General features: G+C 42.1%; 3 protein-coding genes across 3 annotated transcripts in view; 2 read left to right on the top strand and 1 right to left on the bottom strand.

Moving 5' to 3' along the window:
• Positions 1–4,993, top strand: part of mdn1 (midasin AAA ATPase 1) — a 96,378-nt gene extending 91,385 nt beyond the window's left edge. Inside the window, exons 102-104 of the mRNA XM_080744022.1 lie at positions 506–572; positions 2,595–2,737; positions 3,241–4,993. Coding sequence (XP_080600148.1) covers positions 506–572; positions 2,595–2,737; positions 3,241–3,426 — 396 coding nt within the window. The 3' untranslated portion in view covers positions 3,427–4,993. The remainder of the gene's footprint in view (positions 1–505; positions 573–2,594; positions 2,738–3,240) is intronic.
• Positions 4,994–5,521: 528 nt separating this feature from the next.
• On the top strand, positions 5,522–10,764 carry lyrm2 (LYR motif containing 2). Its single transcript, XM_080744628.1, has 3 exons — positions 5,522–5,612; positions 6,565–6,705; positions 8,164–10,764. Exons 1-3 carry the CDS (start codon positions 5,568–5,570, stop codon positions 8,242–8,244), a joined length of 267 nt encoding a protein of 88 aa, XP_080600754.1. The 5' UTR covers positions 5,522–5,567; the 3' UTR covers positions 8,245–10,764.
• A 342-nt stretch (positions 10,765–11,106) lies between these two features.
• Positions 11,107–21,512, bottom strand: part of ankrd6b (ankyrin repeat domain 6b) — a gene marked incomplete at its 5' end in the record, with an annotated part of 30,527 nt that continues 20,121 nt past the window's right edge. The window contains 6 exons of the mRNA XM_080743958.1: positions 11,107–13,452; positions 13,826–14,120; positions 15,533–15,646; positions 19,071–19,223; positions 20,066–20,239; positions 20,639–20,752. Of these exons, the coding sequence (XP_080600084.1) occupies positions 12,857–13,452; positions 13,826–14,120; positions 15,533–15,646; positions 19,071–19,223; positions 20,066–20,239; positions 20,639–20,752 (1,446 nt within the window). The 3' untranslated portion in view covers positions 11,107–12,856. The remainder of the gene's footprint in view (positions 13,453–13,825; positions 14,121–15,532; positions 15,647–19,070; positions 19,224–20,065; positions 20,240–20,638; positions 20,753–21,512) is intronic.

Raw genomic sequence — 21,512 nt, 5'->3', positions numbered from 1 at the left:
GGATCTACACATACACACCACTACAAGCTACAGGTACTGTAGGAGCCACACATACACACCACTAGTTTTGCACATATGAGGTTTCCACCCGACAAAACGATACATACTGAAATATTATGGCCACAGTTTAAAACAAATCTGCCCACAAGGCAATAATTGCAACAGTTTCACTCCATTCCTTATTTATATTTTTCCAAAAGGCTGGCTATCATTCATTCATAGCATCATATGCTAGCTATGGTTCTCTCTTGCATCTATCTTAGCAAAGTGTTATTGTCGGGTAAAGTGGGTACATGGATTCAGAACCACAGCGCAGTACAGTACTATACTTTACTTTGTATGTCTTCTGTCTCACCTCTATTTCTATACATTTCACCTGTCTAACTGCAACAAAATGTCCCATTTGAGCCTATTTTTGGTTTGAGTCATATAGTATATCAAATCAAACAATCATATACCGTACTGTAGTTAAATGACTGATTGTGATTGTGTGTATGCTCTGCAGTTTTTAGAGACGTCCGCTAAAATGTTCGTATCAGCCCGACAGACGACGACAGGATCGGCAAACTCAGGTAACTTGTCACGTACTCAATAATGTGTTTGTTCATGTACCGCCCACTGTATAACGAGTTGAAACCACACAATACCAATATAGAAGACGTTTGGAGATTGTCTGTCTATTAGTTAACCATGGACAGTGTTACTGTGCATATTTTCTAGCTGGTTGCATGGCAACTCATAAGGTTTTCTGGAATACATGTATAAAAAGAAGAAAGCACAAACTTACTTGTTCAAAATGCAGCAGCCAGAGTTTTAACAAAAACTAAGATAAGAGAACATATTACTCCAGTTTTAGCGTCGCTACACTGGCTCCCGGTTGTTTTTAGGATTGATTTTAAAATTCTTTTACTTGTTTATAAAGCTCTAAATGGTCTGGCACCTTCGTACCTCTATAACTGCCTGCATAGATATGTTCCAACCCGCCCACTCAGGTCCTCTAGTGCAGACCTACTTGAGGTGCCAACAATGACATATAAAAAATATGGTGAAGCAGCTTTCTGCTTCTATGGACCGACAGCTTGGAATAAACTACCACTACACCTAAGACAGGCAGCCTCGGTGGATAGCTTTAAAGCACAGCTCAAGACCTATTTCTTTACTCTTGCTTTTAGCTAAATTTTTTAATCCCTATGCTGCTATTGACGTCCGCACGGCTCTAAAATTGTTCTTCAATGTTCTATGCTTTTATTTTTTCTTGCTTTATTGTAATCATTTTACTTATCTCTTTTTTTTTTTTTTTTTTTTTTTATGTATTTTTTATTTCTATTTTACTTTTTCTCTGTTAAGCACGTGTGCTTCATTTTATGCTCTGTAAAGCACTTTGAGCTGCATTTCATGTCATGAAAGGTGCTATACAAATAAAGTTTTATTATTATTATTATTATTATTACTTACTGACTAAGAATGTGTTTACTAGATAGCAGGAAATCATTTGGATTCTTTACTACACTCAAACAGCTTGTCAGCTGTTTATTTCTATTTTTTATATTTAGTATGTGATGAATGGTCACCTATTCTCACTGAATGTTCAGCTAGTCTGACATGCCCAGAATCGGGACACTGGGGTCGACGTGGCTAAAGGGACTAGTGAAGGTTGTAACATCGCTGTGTGACTGGTTTACCTCTTCACGTAACGTTCCTGCCCCTAACTAACACAGACGCACTCATGAATGCCCGCTGATTGAATCCACCTCTGTGCTGCTAAGTAAAATGGGGTCCATGCCCAGATTGTATCTCAGGTCCAACAAACAAGCCTTTAGTGTGTCACCATGAGACCCGGATCAGAGCCAAGTCCTCCGGGTCAAAAGCAGGCCTTTGTTGTGTCTACAAAGGCCCCGGTGGAGCAAATGTTAGCTCTGTATGGAGCTGGGCTACAGGCCATGTCAGAAACCCAGTACCATTCTCCTGGTCCAAGGTGGCTTAGCAACCTAGATCTCTTTAAAAACAAACAAGTTAGAAGCCTTGTAGGGCAGTAGAGGCTCACCTGCGTGTACAGATGTGAGCATTTAGTCTTAATAGTAGAGACAGGTCAGTGAGACAGTAAAACAAAAAAAGTAAAAACACCAGTAATTAAAAAAATTGGAATTAGAATTTAGTGTTACTGTGACAGCTTCACAAGTTAATGTTTGATTTTTGTTTAAAAAAAGCAAAAGCTGTATCAGGATACAAATGTTATCTTGTACCAGCTTCAGTGTTTTAGTCCCAATTTAGCATTTTCTTTATTTCGTCACTTCCAATTTCACTTGTCTATCCTGTATACTGTATGAGTTCTCTCTCCTGATTGAATTCCTGCCTGAAAATGTATGTTCTGTTCACCAAAGAGCTGGAGTGCTATAGAGGAATATAGAAATACTATCAGAATAACAAAGACATTTCACTTAAACCCCCTTTTAATTTTCATCAGATCAGCAGTATGCTACCTTAGGTGAAATGTTGTTATTGGTCTCTGACAGATAGGTAAAAAGACAATTATATTATCGTATTGATGGTTTTCCGTCTCTTTGTGTCTGACAGTTGCACTTCTCTGTCCACAGAGACAGCCCAGCTGTTGCTGGTGGTGTCGGATGGACGCGGTCTCTTCCTGGAGGGGAAGGACAAGGTGACGGCTGCTGTGCAGAAGGCGCGAAGCGCAAACGTCTTTGTCATCTTTGTGGTGCTAGACAACCCCAACTCAAGGGTAAGGGCAGGCAGTCCATATGCATGTTGATGTTGTTGCTTTTTACTCTGTAGATCATGGCAAAAGCTCAAGGCACGCCTGTATTCATAGCGAGAATAGTCAGTCTACAGCGCGTTTCATCGCAATACGTTTTTGTGTTCGCCTTTTATTTACCCATTAAAACCGGGAAAGTGTGTGTGTGTGTGTGTCATTTTAGATTTTTGCGTTGGCTATTAAAAATAAGTTCACGGCACGTCACTTGGTGCAGCACTGCGAATCTGTACATCTGCATTTTTTTACTGTGAAAGTGTTGAGCAAAGGGATAAAAGACACCCAAAGCCCATACCAGCAGGATTTGTTAATGCTTTTTAAGCTGATGTTTATGTTTTTATGGTAGTGTGGAGCTTCCCAGCGTAAGATTTTCACCCGTTTGTGCCTGAACAGTGCATCTAAGTGACAGCTGAACTGAATCTGCATCTATTCTAGACATGTCTCTACCCTCTGGTATAATTGACTCCCTTTAGGACTCCATCCTGGACATCAAGGTTCCCATCTTCAAAGGGCCGGGGGAGCTGCCAGAGATCCGCTCCTACATGGACGAGTTCCCCTTCCCCTTCTACATCATCCTGCGTGACGTCAACTCCTTGCCCGAGACTCTGAGCGACGCGCTGAGGCAGTGGTTCGAACTGGTCACAGCCACCGACCACTAACGCCACAACGAGAAGCCATTGTTATGTTATGTTTTGTTTTTTTTTTAAAACAGGGAGGCGAGGGCTGCAGCCAGCCAGCCAACTGCACAAATGCCACTCTTCAGGCTGCTACGCCTCTCGAAAAACCACAGAACTCTGAAAGAAACACACAAAATAAAACGAGGACTAAAAAAAAAGACGGATTTGCCGCTGTACATGTGCCTTTATTTTCTTATTTTTACTCTGATTTTGGTAGACTCTGTAGAGTTTGATAGCGAGAACCCTTTTTGCCGTTTTCTGTCTTTGTCTTCATCAGGGGAGTTCTGGAAGTTCTTTTTTTGTAATGTAACGAGGATTGCTTTAACTTGCACGTCTCTTAAAAAGAAATGATAGAAAATGAAATGTGATTCCCTTTGCGTATGAATACACCTCAGTGAAGAGTCAAGTAAAATACCTCTTTAACCCCACCTTGTACTATAAACCCCCGCCTTCCCCCTCCTTCACGTCTGTGTGGATGTTTTAGTCGGTGTTGCAATTGCTCATCAGAATCACTCATCTTTCAATGTGAACACATCATACAGTGTTGTGAACTTGTTTTTCTCCATCACTGTTTGTATGAAAAAACAACCCCCCCTTCATGATGCCATGGCTAGGCCTGCAACTATCATTTATTTTCTTAGAGATTATTTTATCGATTACCTTTTCGGATAATCGAATAATCGAGAAGCGTGTTTCCTTTTTTTTACAAATACAAATCGAGAATGAATTTCGGTTTGAGTATTTTTTCTTTTTCAACAGTGTTGTACAATTTCGCACAATATTGTCACACAAAAGTAGCAAGAATAGCGGATACAGTATATAAGCATTGTGAGCTTGAAGACTGGCTATTTCTGAACATTTTTGGAAATTTGAATTGTCGGTTACTATTATAAATCGATTATTTTTTTATAATCAAGAATTAAATCGATTGGTTTCGATTAACTGTTGCACCCTAGTCATGATGTAACTGAAGCATGTCGATTGTGGCGTTTACGGACACCTAGAGTAAACGAAGAGCTAATTGTGCCTTGGGAGAGGAAAACGGTATTGTATCGGTGTTGCATCTCACTTTCACACCCAAATCATCTGTTGTTGTGACGGTCGCCTACAGACCCGACCACGACTCTGTGAAGGTCAGTATTTTTAGAAAATTTCAGTCCTCATGCACTTTGAAGCATTGGGACTGCGGACTTATCCAATTTTGATATAACGCTCTAATAACCCAACTTTTTGTGGTCTAAAGACACATCTGCCATTTTCATTTTATAAGCATACTGTGTGTGTGTGTGTGCGCGCTAGACTTAGAGCTGTTGAAGGAGAGCTTAGGAATTCATCACATTGTCCCAGATTAGGACAAGACTCAACGGTTGTTTGGATTGTGCATTGAAATGTTAATCACTGATGTGTTTTTTTGTTATGATTTTGCATTATGCACATAAATGTAAGCAGGCATCCGTTATATTTAAGAGGTTGTTTCTTCATACTATCCCATCCATTAAACTATAACATAACACGTTACACCATGACTCTGACAATAAAAGGTTAAAAATACCACCGTAGCTTTATGCTGGTAAATCATGTAATGCAGTGGTTCTCAAAGTGGGGTCCAGGGACTCTCAGGGTTCCTTGAGAAGAGGGTTCTAAATTGACCCTACGGGTCTGTAACTCTGAGGGCTGATTAATGTATTTTTCGTAATAATGATCAAAATCTACAAAGTAACTAATGTAACTAATAAATGTATTGGAGTAAAAGTGATATTTGGATCTGAGAAGTAGTGGAGTAGAAGACGTAAAAGTATTGGAAATTGGAAACTCTCAATTGCAAGTAAAGTACAAATACCGGAAAATTGTACTCAAGTAAATGTACTTAGTTACTTTACAGTTAAACCAGTGGTTGGTTAAGGGTGGGTCTGGGGTTGAGTCAACTGGTCCTTGAGATTTGAAAGTTTGGGAACCACTGATGTAATGTAATGTTCATTCCTCTCCGGCCCACTAGAGGGAGACAGATTCCACATTTATTTTCTTTCTGGGGGCAGCAAACGGACCATATCTTAACTTCCGTCACAACATCCGTTCTTAAACCAGCCTGGTGCCAGAGAAAAGAACGGTGCTGTCAGAAGATCATGTCTGTCTCAAGGTTACCACCGGCAGCTTTATCTTTAAAACAGGTGAGAGAAGCAAAGAATTAACCGCATATGAGATGATGTGTATGAACATTCTGTGTTTTCTGTGGGTTTAACGTTAATGGCAACTGCATGGTCAGTGGTGAGACAGACGCCTGTCGGTCACCTCATGCCTGCAGCCTGGTGGTGTTGAGTAATCTGCAAGAGTCACACTGACATCACAAGAACTGATTCTTCAAGCTAAATTGTACTTGGTTAAGAAAATGTACTTAGTTACTTTTTTACACCACTGAATGTCATTCCATTCATAGGCCAATCTTTTCCTAAAATAGACTATCAACATACATGCTCACAACAACGCGGTTGTTTGTACAGCATATTTTCATTCTTTGTTAGGTTTCATAATCATTACGTTAATGACTTAAGTTATTTCTATACTAGTAGTATCCTAAGATTCCTAATTGTCAGCCTACACTAAGACATGAAATCAAAGGTTATTTTTTATTTCACTGGCTGCAGAGACGTGTAACACTGGAAATCAGCATATAGTGTTTTTTGTGCCTGAATAGTTTGCCCACCTGCTTATCCCACTGAGCACTGTCTATAACTATGAAAATATAGTTTTAGTCAATTGTTAGTCAAGTGGATGGCAGAGTTCAACACCAACTATATAAAGAAAAGGTGAACAATATAGTTTTATTTATCTTTATAGTTCTAGTGCTCACTGCTCAGTGTGAATGGCAGTTTGTGTTTGTAGTATTTTTACAGAAATTACATTGTTGTAGAACACTGGTCCTTAAGGTCAGGTCCGGGGACCACCAGGGGTCCGATTGGACCCTTATGAGTCTGTATCTGTGAGGTTGTATAAATGGAACCAAAGTCATCGTTAAATGAACTGTCACTGTTTTAGAAGAGCTGTGCAGTATGTTGTTAGCCTCGTAAACCAGTCTCCTCCTGAAATATGTTGTTGACCCTGCTGATGGCTGTCCTGCATCAGTTCCTACAGAGGCAGAGGGTTCTGGGCATCTATAGGACCATGCTGAGGACCATACGACGGGTACCAGACGAGGCAGACCGCAAATACCTCAAGGACTGGGCTAGAGACGAGTTCAAGAGGAATAAGAGTGCCACAAACCAGGTGGGCAGGTTTATGGGTAATGGCACAGTGGTTCTCAACCTGTGGGCCGGGACCCCCAGGGGGTACCCCAATTATTTTGTGGGGTCCCCAGATGATTAGCTTAATGTTCAACATTGTTTTCTCACTCAACAGTAAACAAACCAACATAAAGTTTTTTTAAGTACGTGGCCTGAAAAGGTTGAGAACCACTGGTTCATGATTTAGCACAAGTTCAAAAAGATACTTTGGCCCTAAACTATTTAATGCCTTATAAACCAGTAGTGTATTGAAATACATTATTTGTCATACAAGGAAGACCTGAGAACCGAAGTGATATTATGATCCACTTTCTTGTTATTACTAAGGACTCAAGCAGCAGTCTGCTGAACAAATGAAATGTCTGGGAAACAAGGTTCCATACATACACAATATCCTATGTACAGTATAATGTACAATAGTGAATTATTCTTTACAAAGCCTAAAAACCAAACAAATATGTTTATATGTTCCAATGTTCAATTCCAAAAACACAATTACATCATTAATCAATTATTTGTATGACAATTAAGGTCTACACACCAGGAGCCCTGAGCACCATTATAACAAGGTGATTAAGCGACATCATTATTTTTCAAAACAAGGTCAAATTTTCGTTTGAATGATGCATCACCAAAATATTAGCATAGTCATTTTCGTATCATTTATTCACGTTGCTCCTGGTGTTTAATGACCTTTAATCATCAACTAAAATTGTATGATCATGACAGCATTCCATGATTCCATTTGAGCCTCTGTGATTGTGAAGGTTTAACCACTTTCAACGTTGCATCCCTGTTTTGGTCATGTCGTTGTAGACAATATCTTTCCAAAAATAGTGACATTTACTAGCTCACAAAGCACCGCAAACACTTGTAGATCAGCTATTTTCACTATTCATCGTACAAAAAAGTATATACTGTAGGGCAAGGGCCTTCAGCAGGGGGTCCGGGACCCCTAGGGGGTCCTCAGAGTTACTACAGGGGGTCCTCCAAATCTTTGTGTGATAGAAACCGTCTCCTTTTTTTATTTTAACCACTTGAACCCTAAGATCCATATTCGGAGAACTTTAGCCGAAAATAGCAGATCTACAAGCTCACAACGACTCGCACTGTGAGGCGTTGTGAGCTTGTAGATCAGCTATTTTTGGCAAAGAAGTTTGGTGTAGAGGGCAAAAAAGAGCACACTAATTACAGAGTGAAAGGTCAAGTTTATTAGGCCTGTGTATATATGTATTGACATGAATCCAAAATACACTTATGATTGTGCTGTCAAACGATGAAACTATATGGAATCTTAGAAAAGGTCGTGGGGGTCCCTGCTTCATCTCTCTCTCAACTAAGAGATCCTTGGCCTGAAAACGTTGAAGACCCCTGCTGTAGGGCTCAAGTGTTTTTTAGAAAGGACCTTTCTATTGCTGACCTCTTTCTCCCATCTCCCCAGGATGCCATCCGTATGATGATCACACAAGCCAACAACCATCTGGAATCGCTACAGAAAACACTGGCACTGGCCGGGAGTTAAAGACGCTCAACTGGGCATTGAAATGACTGACTTCTTGCCAGAATTTCACTTGTTGGTTGGACCCAGCATCTGTTCATCTGTTTTTAACCCCCACCGCCCACAGTAAATCTCAAACCTTACTGGACACATTCACTTTGAAGCAGAACCTCCAGATAGGCAGCTGGCAGAGTTAACCAACCGAAGAGACTTAGAATGTCCCAGCATTTAGTTTATAGCCATCTTGAGGCTTATTAATCTATACTTTGTCTCAGGACAGTGTCACTTGCCAAAACTAAAAGATCTTTCTGTTTAACCACGTGGAACTCTACCATCCCTATTCTTGGGCGAACAAAATAAGCAGATCTACAAGCTTGTAGATTGGCTATTTTCCCCTCTACTAAGTCCAAAGAGATTTGGAGTGGACAGAAATACTATTGGACCTAGAGCCCTGGGGGTCCTATGTCAACTATATAGGGTTTAATTGGTTATGCAAGGGATAATTGACAGCACTGCGGTCATTATTGAGAAATAAACCTGACAGGATGATTAAACCTGAGGCGAATCCAGGGGGGTTAATCATCCCGAAGGGGTTTATTTCTTAACAATGACAGCCACGGTGTCAATTATCCCGCTTATTAAACATCTACTTAATTAATACATTAATAAATTGACCCAAAAGTAACAATAAAACGAAGTATTTCCTTGCTTACAGTAATGAAAGTATTCCATAAATGTATGCCAGGTGCAGCATTCCTTGTGCGCAACACAAGGAACAACAAGGAAGTGTTGATCAAATAGAATCGATTTTCGGATACTGCATTGACTTTTTCTCGCTTCAAATGTTTTCAAAACATTCTTGAGGGCAATATTTAGCTGTAAATGGCATTGTCACACTCGGCAGCACATATCTGACAGTCCTCCACCAGTTACTGTATCCCGGCCACAAGATCATTTCAAGCCTTCTGCTTAGGGCAGTATGTCTCAGGAGGTAGAGAGTGGCCGTCGATTCATTCCCTCCTCCCCCTCCTTGCTTTGTGTCGGTGTCCTTGAGCAAGACACTTAACCCCTAACTCAGTGTGTGAATGGGTGAATGTAACGCACATTGTGAAGCGCTTTGGATAAAGGCACTATAGAAACACAGAGTATTTCCCAGCACAATGGGACAGCAGAAGTTGATTACTCACTCATATCCAGTATACTGATCCAGTTCAAGTGGCACAGTGGGAATATTGATACACAAAGGGGTTCTATCATTCAATATCAGCCATGATACACTGCGGCTTTCAGATCTGTTTTCCCTGTCAACTACCCAAGATTTGTGTGGATGAATCACTGGCTTAAAAGCACCATGCAATAATACGTGTTTGTAACATAAGCAACCGGTGAGACCTCTATCAACTACGCCTGGTGTTAAGTAATCTCTCAAGACACTGACAGGCTCATACCACTTAATTTATTTATTTTACAGTCAAAAAGTTAAAGCTCTATATTCTGATAGTAAGCATTGCTGAAAAGCAATGCTTCTGTTCAGTAACGGGTTTAAGTGAACAGAAGATACATTTTCAGGGTGGGATACCATTTTCAAGTTGGAAAACAAATATCTCCTCATAGAGATCTCATACAGGAAATATAGGATAAACACTAAACAGTGATAAAGTGATGAAAAAACGAAACAAAAAAACAATTATGGTGCCATGGCATTGCTCCGAAGGTTCATTGTTCCGAAGGTTCATTAGTCCGATGGTTCATTAGTCCGATGAGTTCTCTATGATGAGATATTGGTTTTCCAACTTGAAAATGGCTTTTTGGGGAGACCCCTATTACTGAACAAACACATTATAGCAATGATTATCGGACTATAGCGCTATTTAACACTTATTTGGTATGCGGTCAAGTTTAGGCCTGGCTCAGGGAAGAGGACGCCCCTGCCATGCATAGTCCACCATGGGCACTGTTTGAGGTGCAACTGTCCCAAGGAAGGCCTAGCCCCATCTCTATGTATGAAATAAAACAAAGACACATCACTTACACCACCCTTAAAGGTGATACACCATGCATTTAAAAAGTATTTATGTCATATTGTTTATGTCCCAAAAACGTTTTTCAAAAGGTTTGAGGCTAAATTACCACTCCTGAATAGAGAGCCTCTCATTTTTGAATGGCTCTCAGAGCATTTCAGCTGCAGTACCACCTTTGGCCTGAACTTTTTGATAATTTTTTTTGATGATGACGTCACAATCGGCAGATGACGTCACAATCGGTAGCAAATCTGGATAGTTTTGAGAACCCGTGGGATACTTTTAACCTTCGCCTTCTCAAAACCAGAGAAAGACACAACGGTCAGAAATGGGACTTTGTGTGGATAGAAGGTGCTAGTGGGACCCCAAAAAAAGGTTTTAAAATAGGAAAAGTTAAATTTCATGGTGTATCACCTTTAAACTACAGCAGTGACATTTCTGGGTACTGTTCCTGTGATGGGAAAACCATGTTTTAAGGATGAATTGCAATTTCAGCATTATGTGTGTATACTGTATATTTGTCCAGTTGTCATCACTATCTTTATAAAATGTATTAATTGAAATTACAGTATGGACTATAAACACTGTTAGAATCTTGACTTTTTATTACAAAATACATTGTCTGGCGTCATTCCACAGAGTGCATTAGTCATATCAACAAACTCATTCATGTACAGCTAACATCCCAAATGAATGCATACAGACTACATACTACTACATACTGTACAATATACACTAGACACGTAATACTGCCACACACATCTGCATATTCTTCATGCAAAATAGTTTGACACTGTTATTTATTTTCTGACTTGGGGGAGAAGGTGAAATTCAACAATTGAAATTAAATAAGGGTGGAGCCATTGTGTGACACTAAATCATTCTGGTAGGCAGCCAGTAATGCTTTTAAGGCTGGGCAATATTGTGATGAGTGACTAGATATATCCCAGAATAATCAGCTATTTTGGCTATTTATGATTATATTTCAAGAAGGAAAAAGGGAAATTGATATTATTGTATCAATATCGAGGTATTTGGTCCAAAATATTGTGATATTTAATTTTGCCCATATCGCCCCAGCCATACCATTCTTGAACCTTAATGGTTTGTCCTGATAAAGGTCTAAGGACCAAAACATTGTTTTTGAATGAACATTTTACAAGTTCCAGACATTGGGTCACTCACTCCTTTTGTTCACGATGGCCAGCTGAAATGTACAGATACTAAATGTTTAATACCAAATATATTTCCCATGATTGGATGATGAGCATTTAATTGGATTTTGGACTGTTCCCACACAGTAAAATCGAATGTATTCATTTATCCATTTGTAACTCAGATCTAGAACAAATACAACATTTGTTCTCTCTCTAAGTCAAATTAACACACAGTAAAGGCTGGCTTGGATTTCAGAGGACAAAGGCAAGTAACTGGCATTTGTATAATTAAATTCTACCCTCAAAGAATGCTTAATATTCATCAGCACTGGTGGACTGGGCTTCAGTACTGTGTTGTTTTTGGCCACTTTACCTTCAGTGGTTTGGCCTTTTAAACCACATGAACCCTTAGTGTCCCTATCCCGGGCATGTCATAATGGGTGAGCATTTGGTGAAGAAATTTAGGGGGGAAAAATTCACAAGATCACAGAGGTACAGCACATTGTGTTGCAAGCTTTTAGATTGCCTATTTTTCCAGAGAAATGATTTGATATAGAGGGAAAATTGGGTTTAAGTCACAAGACTGTTTTCCAGCATGCAGAATAACAATAAAATAAAGCTTATTATGCTGATATTCTATCCATCATTGCTCACTTCCAGAATACACATTTGTGGTGTGGTAACAGATTCTTCTCAGCACAAAATGTACATTTAGAGATGACATGTGTGTCCTTATGTAGAAAACGGTAGGCTATTTGTGCTTGTGCAACACAAGTGTCATAATGCCCTTTCATGTTTTACGGTGTATCTACCCTACTGCAAATGGCACAATAGATCCATTTGAAATATCTAGCTTTATCTACAATGCACAGTGAGAGCTGCCCTCAAAAAAAAAAGAAAAGGAAAAGAAAAAAGTTAGCTTGGTGGGTCCCAACATGACAATAGCTTACAATTAAATGTGACGGTAAGGGTGCTTTTGAAGAGTTTTGTTCCAAAACGAGATAAAAACAACCCAAAATGGGTCATTTGGTGGTTAAGACCTTTGCCCCTCATGATAGCATATTAGCATAATATGGTATTTTGGAATAAAACCCTTTATTTATACAGGAAAAAATATACCGGTAGTTTATTTATTTTCTTTTTATTGTGGCACAGAGGTGGCTGTCTAAATTTGATCAGTTCTATGTAATCTCCTCCGTTTAGAACAGGTGTGTTAGTATGCAAATAGCACCTGATCTATAAGTCTTCATGATCACACAACCAGACTTTCTAGACATGTTCAATCCAGTTCTGTCATGATTCCTCTCCTATAGACAGCCAGGTAGCTCCGGTTCTTCCAAGTCCTAGCAGTGGACAATGTTCCAGTACTGTGTGTGTGTGTGTGTGTGTGTGTGTGTGTGTGTGTGTGTGTGTGTGTGTGTGTGTGTGTGTGTGTGTGTGTGTGTGTGTGTGTGTGTGTTAGCAGTCATCCTGGCGGTTAGTCCTCAACATACGCAGCTCGTCCTCCAGATAGGTGATCCTCTCTATGAGGGAGGCCCTGTCCGCCTGGGCCCTCTGGTCCGCCTGCCAGTGGGCCTCCTGGATCTTTCTCTCGTACCAGCGCTCCATCTGCGTGGACACCGCCTCAAAGAAGTATTGAGTCACCTCCAGGGCGTGCATGTTGTCCTTCTCCTGTTCAAACGAGTGCTCCGACGGCCGGTCCCCGAACACCTCCAGAGTTTGTGTTTTACCCCCTGTTGAGGCACCTTTGGACTTAGACCTGCCCTGGGGGTGCCTCTTGTGGTGTCTGGTTCGATCCCGGTCTCTGTCCTTGTCCTTGTCCTTGTGCTCCTGTCTGCCGCTGCAGCGGCGTTCTGTAGCAGGGGACAGACTGCTGCCTCTGTTGGCCCTACTTCTGCTAGTTCTGTTTTCTATGACATTGTCCATTTCCTGCAGTTCCTTGTGCCGCCTCTGGGGGCCAGTAGAGGTCAGGGAACGCTCCTTGGGCCGGACCACTTGGATGGACGGAGCTGTAGCCGGAGAGGTACTTTCTGCCTTCTGGATCCTCTCACCGTCTGTTGGGAGGCATTGCTTTATTTAGTGCCCGCGTAATTTCTGATGAAACCACAAAACGGCACAGCTCACGCTTGAATCATTCTCGATTATTCCAACCATGCTGTTAATATGTGGTGCATACATGCATTCATGAATAATATAAAACATGCCTCCGGCAACTCAAGGGAACATTTCACAGATAAATGTTCTGCCTGGCAGCAGTCGCTAATTTACATCACAGGGGTCACGACGGAAGCATAACGTGCTCAGATTACGCAATGTTAAGTTACATAAGCATGAAGTGTATGTGCTAAAACAAGTCTCTGTTCTTTGAGAGTGATCGTGTGTGTGTGTGTGTGTGAGATTAGTGCCAAGTTTTTGTGACTGCCATACCTGGGGAGCTGTCTGCGTGCACCACAAAGTAGTGGTTGCTCGAGCCTCCCTCTCTCGTGGCGGAGTTTCCCTGGGTATCGTCTGGCAGTGCGGGGGCGCTGCTGGTGTCGTCTGGGGTCAAGCACTCGCCGCTGCTTCCCTGGCCGACGGGCAGCACCGTGAGCCTGTCTACATCTGCCTCGCTCAGGCCGTCCATCATGGAGGTGGAGCGCTGCAGTTTGTCTCCGGTGAACCTCGACTCCATGTTCTGAAGCTTGGTCAGGCACCAGCTCTTTAGCTCGTTGACCATCGAGGCCTGCTTAGTAAAGGGCAGAAAAAGACATGACAGTTCACAGAAGGCCAGATCGCACTGATCTGATGAAACATCTTGCAACAAGAGGCTTTGTTCAGACTGCAGGCAAATCTGATTTGTTTCTCAAATACGATCTGTAGGACCGACACACTGACACACAATTTGCAAGTGATCAGATCGGATTTGTGTATGTGTACAGACGTCATTTGTTGGTCTATCTGTTCAACTTGACAAAGTGTGTATTGTACCTTATAGTAGCATAGGGTGGCACTGCTGGAAGCGCAAAATCACTAATGTGTTGAAGGCAATTCACTCATCCATTGTCTTTCGCATGTATATGCTCAAATCCCATCCTTGTTGATGCCAGTCATATTTTTAAGTGTGGAACACTACAAGTAATCCTAAATTGAGTATTAACCGGAAGTAGTATTCTGTTCTTGGAAATAACATACAGTAACAGGCTCTGTGCAAAACTGTAGTCCCAGGTTTCCAGAAGGTGGCGACATACAGTAGGTGCCGATCCTGTGGGTATCGACTGGGAATGCGCCTGTCAAGACGGTTAAAATGCTATGTGACTTACGCATGCAGGGTGCATGATACACAGTCTTATGCCATTCAAACTCTCTCTCTGTAATCTACAAAGTCAGATTATTAATTCCTTGTGCCAGTTGTTATCAACAATCAAATTGCACAACCTTTTTCTTCTCTCGCTTTCTCTCTGTTTCTCTTTCTTACTCTCCAACTTGTCTCTCAAAGCCGTAGAGACTAGAGAGAGAGTGAGTGAGAGCAAAGCAGACAGACAGACTGTGATGAGACAAGGTAACAGCCTTCATCAACAGTCTTTCGGGAGGGAGGCTAAATCCTTTCTACTGACGTGTGGATTACCATGTGTCTAGTATATCAACCACGATTTCAGATCATAAACAACAATGATTGAAACTTACTTTGGAGTTAATAGCCTAATAACTCGATTGCATGGCGGTCAGAAACATTGTATATGAAGCATATACTGTATGTTGAATGAATCCAACAGGATAAAGTAGGCCAAATGAAGCACTGCGGCATCTGTCAGTCTGTCTATTGTCTAATCAGTGTGTGTGTGTGTGTGTGTGTGTGTGTGTGTGTGTGTGTGTGTGTGTGTGTGTGTGTGTGTGCGTGCGTGCGTGCGTGCGTGCGTGCGTGCGTGCGTGCGTGCGTGCGTGCGTGCGTGCGTGCGTGCGTGCGTGCGTGCGTGCGTGCGTGCGTGCGTGCGTGCGTGCGTGCGTGCGTGCGTGCGTGCGTGCGTGTTAGACCAAAAATTGTTTAGGCTGACAGTCTGAACATAGCCTAAAGATCCTGGGAGCTTTCTCATATGAGTAATTCAACTTGAAACTTGGATGTGCTGAAGATGGCTGCAGCTACAGTATATACTGTACCTGTCTCTTCTCCCCTTCCAGTCGTTCCTGCGTAGCCCGCTGGTCGATCCGATGGAGGCACTCGCCCCGTTCAGCAGAGACCCTCTCCACAGTCATCTTGTCAAGAGCCCGAATCTGAGATATAACACGTCATGTAATGTTTAACATGTTGTTTAGAGAGAGAGAGAGAGAGAGAGAGAGAGAGAGAGAGAGAGAGAGAGAGAGAGATAGATGTATATAGGCCCAAAATGTGGGACATAATGGACAGTGTATATTCACTTCTGAGACATTAGGAAGGTCATTTCAGCACTGGCTACTATTTGAACCAGAATCTCTCACACTACATGGTCTCCAATGACAGGTGATTAGACCACTGCACCACCAGAAAAAGAAACAAATGGACCTCTCGGAGTTACAGACCCGTAACTACTCAAGGTGCCCGTGGGGGTCCCTGGACACCACTCAGAACCACTGACATAATCAAAACAACACAGCAGAAGAAATAAGGTTATATATCACATTTCACTGCATTTCCTATTAGTTGAGCAATTAAAGCAATTTGCAAAACTTACATTTACTGCCCGTACATTTGTTGATATTTACACCAGCCCCCATAAGTCACATCTGCCCATGAAAGATTGCGGTGCATCTTGAGAATGGGCTTATGTCTAAAAATACATATTTAGCCACTTGAATGCATGCCATGCATGCAAATCAAAATCGTTAAAATCACTAAAACGATAAAAAGTAAGTAAATGAAAACATTTTAACACTCATCTTTTCTTTTCTCTAGTGACTATCTAAAATATGAACCCTTGTTGTAAAAAAAAAACTAAGTTGTCCTTTAAACAGAAGCCTGGTATTGACGAGGATGGGATTCGAACCCACGCATGCAGAGCACAATGGATTAGCCACTGGGCCGCCTTGTCTGTCTTCTGCCTCCCCTGTAGCAGTCTGTCGACACGTTTCTAATAAGTGCTTATTTATAAGCACTTAATAGTGAAGAAATGGTTACAATGCAATTATTAAGACTTATACACTGTAGCCTTATTGACACATAATAAGGTTCATATATAATAATATATGTCCTTATTAATAATATAATATCCTTATTAACTATTCATTCATGCTTATTGCGTTCTTATGAAATAACAATACATGTCATGTCACTATCATGTCAGTACAACACAAATCGTTTATAGGGTCCCTGGCACAAAATGTTTTCAGATGGGGGTCTGCGGCCAAACATATGTATTTGGGGACCCTTGACATACTGTAAAAAGTTGGAGAACCACTGACATACATAATGCATGCATGCAATATTCCACATCGTATCCTCCCAGGTAGGAGTGTGTGTGAGAATGTGTGTCTAATGTGTTAATAGCTTTTATCCAGAGGACCATCACAGGACCATCCCCCCATACATTATTCATATATGGATGACTTCGGCCCCTGTCAGGATTAACCTCTTAAACGCAATATACTTTGTCGTACAACAAGAAATACAATCCTATATGACATGCCTAAAATAGGGACACCAGGTTGAAAGTGCTTAACGCTCTGTTTGTCCTCTTCACAGGAAATAGAACCAGTAAATCCTCGCCACGTTAGTCCAATGCTCTGCCCACTGGCGTACGCATGACCACGATCAAAACACTTAGAGCAACATCTGCACTCAGCTGGAAAGAACACACATCCCTGAGATGAAGCTAATCAACTGGATGAGCTTGCTGTTCTATATGAGGGCTGCTGTCCCTGGAACCAAAACGTTATGTCACAGGTTCAGTTCCCCCTACAGGCAATGTCTCCATAAATAGGCCTATGTCCTGTCAAAAGAACACGTGAGCAAGACACTCAAGTGCCCCTACTGTTGATAGATATCGTAACATTGTTATATGGCATACGTGTTGTCTTTTCCTGGTTTTAATAACATAGGCAAATGGATCCAAGATTTCGTCGAAGCCTAATCGGAGGGAACTATTCTACTGTGTATGGTAGGTGGAGAAAATACTGTGGGAACCAAAGGTGGCTGAGTAGTTAGGTTGACAGTCTGCTACAGATGAGACAGAAGACAGACAAGGTGGCCAAGTGGTTAAGGCGAAGAGCTGGCCCAGCCGGCAAAACAATAAAACAAAAAATCAACAATGATCTGCTTAGGCAGCAGGAAATTTACAAGGTGGCTGAGTAGTTAAATAGACACAGTGATACTTCACTGTGCTCTGCATGTGTGGGTTCGAATCCCATCCTTGTTGATGACAGAGAGTGGAACTCTACAGTAGAGGTCTTCACGGGGGCCCCGACCCCGAAATTACCCGAGGACCCGAGAGACCCGTATCGGGTTCGGTCTGTGTTTTATCATAGTCACTCGGAGCCGGGTTGGAAACGGTCGCATTTCCCCCCGAACACTTCGGAAGTTCTGTTTAACGTGTGTGCTGTGCTGTGTTTAGGCTGACCTAGGATCAGATTCAGGTCCGTTATTAGCCGCAAGGCAGCGACATGAAGAACGGCTGTAACTGTGAGATGATAATGCTGGTCTAAGATCAGATTTACAGCGGGGAAAAAAGAGCTTGGTGCGTGCGTAATGCATGCGTGTGCGTAGCAGCTTCTCAAGTTAAACCAAGACAAACAAACCGAAAATGACATACCTCTGTTGATAGAAAATAGTCTAAAAGTATTCCTGTATCCCTTGCATTTGTTTCTTCTGCCTGTAAAGCGCACGCCACACAGCTGCCGTGAGTGAGGGATCTCGGTACATGAAAGGGGATTTTAATAATGATTTAATGGTCGGGTCTCTCGGAACCTCGGAAATAAAAGGATTTCGGGACAACATGTCACGGGTTTCGGTCTGTAAAAAAAGAAAGAAAGTCGGAACGGGACGGAATCGGACGAGACCAAACGGGTTTGGTTTTTTAATTTGATTATTATTTCGGAACGGGCCGGAAACGGACGAAATTTGACGGTTCGCTTTTTTGGACCCGTGAAGACCTCTACTCTACAGTATAAGCCAGTGGTTCTCGAAGTGGATTCCAGGGACTATGTGGGTTCCTTTAGGAGGGTCTAAATTGACCCATACACGTCTGTAACTCTGACAGTGTAGAAATGGAACCAAATGGACCCGTTGGGGTCCATTTTGTCCATTTGTACACTGAGTTAAGCCCTTTGCACACAGGACAGTTGCGTTTCTTCCGTTTGCTGTATGAATAAAACGCATTGGATTTGGTGTGCAATGCTGTGCGGAATCGGCGCTGCGGATCCCAAAAGGAGTCATAAAAGGAGTGATGAGTTTTTTACCTCATGCGACAAGACGCACGAATCGAACTGGGTTCGATCGAGAAAAAAACGCACGGACGCAGCCACTCGTCGCACGGCTAATTCGGATCCGGTGTGCATGGTCGTAGAGAATCATTGTTTTCTTTAAAAAAAATTAAATTGTCCGTTTTATCCGTGCGGATAAACGCGCCTGTGTGCAAAGGGCTTAAAGTGGAGAACTTCAAATATAAAAGTTTGAGAAACACTGGTATAAGCCACCCTATGTGCATGCTATGTGCATGTGTGTTACCTGGTGTTTGTTCTTGCGGTCCAGCTGACCCATCTTGTTGTTCATCAGGTCCTGGACGGTGTGGATCTCCGTCTTCATCTCCTCCTTGGTGGCCTCCAGCTGGTTCTCCAGTTTGCTGATCAGAGGTTCACAGCGGCAGCCGTTCAGAGGAGCCTGCAAACACAGCCGTCAGCTCAAATCCAAGGTTCGGCACACGTTGTCTGAACGGACATTAAGACTCAAGACATGTCGGTCGGATCGGTGGTGCGATGTAGGTGTGAGTACTGCGTAGCGGCCCAAACCTCTAGATAAGAGGGCAGCTACGCACGCTGCCCTAACATCTAGTATCCACAAATAGCAAAAACATTCTCACATTCGTAGCATCACAACGCTTTCTGAGCTTGTAGATCAGCTATTTTCGTAACTTCATAGGTCAAATTATAAAATAGAGAATTCGTTTATGAAAAAAGATACAATTATGAAATATGGAATATAAGGTCTCTGGCCGACAGCGAGGATATATAAAACACAGCATAACAGCATCACCTTCCTTGTTGGAATGGAAGAGCTACAGGCTCTGGGAAACTGGGTGCAATCCAACATTGACACACAACAAAACTAACATGCAATTTGTCTTTGGGTGGTCAGGAACAATGCTTTAGCTGCTGTTTTACAGCGGTGGAATTTACTGTACTCGAGTATGTCAATTTACAATACATTATACTTTTAGTACACTACATCTCATAGGAATCCTTTATAGTAGTTACGTTACTTTGTAGATTCATAAATAGCAGGTCGCATTGTGTGCTCTTTGAGCTGCTATTTTCTTAAGTTTCAAAATTATTATTATTATATAATTTTAAAGGACATGTTTGTATAGAGTACTTCTACTTTTAGCAAAGTATTTTCTACATTGTCGTGTAGCTACTTTTACATCCACACCACTGTTGTTTCAAATGCATCAAGTCACTGCAGGGGAAAGAATGATTTGCGGAGGCAGTGAGTGTTCTTCTCACCTGCATGATCTTGCCATCCTTGCCGCGGTACAGGGTGTAGAGCTGGAAGGCCTTGTAGTTGTGTGGCGGTCCTGGAGGCTGGGGGGAGGAGGACCCCCGCTGTTTAGACTTCCTCCTGTTCGCTGCCTCGCTGTGCCTGTTCTCCCTGCGGCGGAGGGGGTCCGACAGAGAAGGCTGCCCATGGAAAAACCGCCCCATTTCATTAAAGTCCTTTTATTTTACTTTCACCCATACATATAGTTAAAAAGAGATCACACAGTCATCGACTTTGAAGATGATGCACATTGCTATGAATACCGTAACCAACGCATCATCGTGTCATACAGTCCCTCATGGTTTAATTATTTCCACTGTGTTTTACACAGTGTTGGTATTAATGGGAATGTCCATTCTATAAAACTGCAATTCATTTCATTTTTAGAGAACGAAACATTATTTTAACCAATCTTTAAGGTGTGGAAGCGCCTGGTTATTGCTGGGTGCATGTTGTGTAGGGCTATGTGATCTACCTACAATGACCGTATTTTAAAAATGTTCATGAATCAGGCGACAATGACAACTTATTTACTGTACCTTTTCTTTGTGTTTCCTGTTCCTGCCTCTCTTGGTGTTGGCGTCGGTGGTGTCGTTGTGTTTGCAGGCCAGCCGCTCACTGCTCTGGGTGTCCTCAGCAGCAGACACACTGTTCTGAAAGAACCACAACAACCAAAAAATCGTCACACATACTGTAGCTTCGCTATAGGACGTGGAATCTTCTTTTTTAAAGACAGATTTTGATATATCTTGACCAGAACAGGGACAACAGGGTTAATGTGGCTAACATACATTTCAAATAAGTTGTTAGTCATCTCAGAGATGTGGAGAAAAACACCTAACCCAAACGACAGAGAGAGTCATAGTCATCTGCTGGCTTCTTTAATTAGGCTGTTGCTGTGGTGGTATAACCACATCTATCTATCTATAAATGCGAGAAGTCTCTGCATGTCTGTAATCCGCGTATCTCGAGAACCGTTTGTCCCACCGGCTTCAGATTCGGCACGCGCGTTCCCCGCCGCGGCACGGAGTGCAGTGCCGGGTCTCGACCCGACGCGCGGTTTTCCCGAACCGGCGCGAAACGTTCGGAATCTCCTTATGCGGGGTTGATTGTTGACATCAGGCTGTTCCGGAGGAAATCGGCGAAAGCTCTGACTCATTGTGACATCACTTCATGAAAGGCTCTGACATCACGTACGCCACATGAGTCAACAAAAAATCTCTGTGAGTGTGTATGTATGTATGTAATCCGCGTATCTCGAGAACCGTTCGTCCCACGGGCACGCGCGTTCTCCATATATGGGCATAAAATGGATTGCAAACAGACAGATACAGATATCTCCATATATGGACATAAATGGACAGAGGCAAACAGATGGTCAAAGATCTCCATATATGGGCATAAAATGGACGC

This window comes from Nannobrachium achirus (genome assembly GCF_963921795.1).
Source record: "Nannobrachium achirus genome assembly, chromosome: 16".
NCBI lineage: Eukaryota > Metazoa > Chordata > Actinopteri > Myctophiformes > Myctophidae > Nannobrachium > Nannobrachium achirus.
Note: the sequence above shows the minus strand (reverse complement) of the source record. Positions and strands in the feature narration are given on the sequence as shown.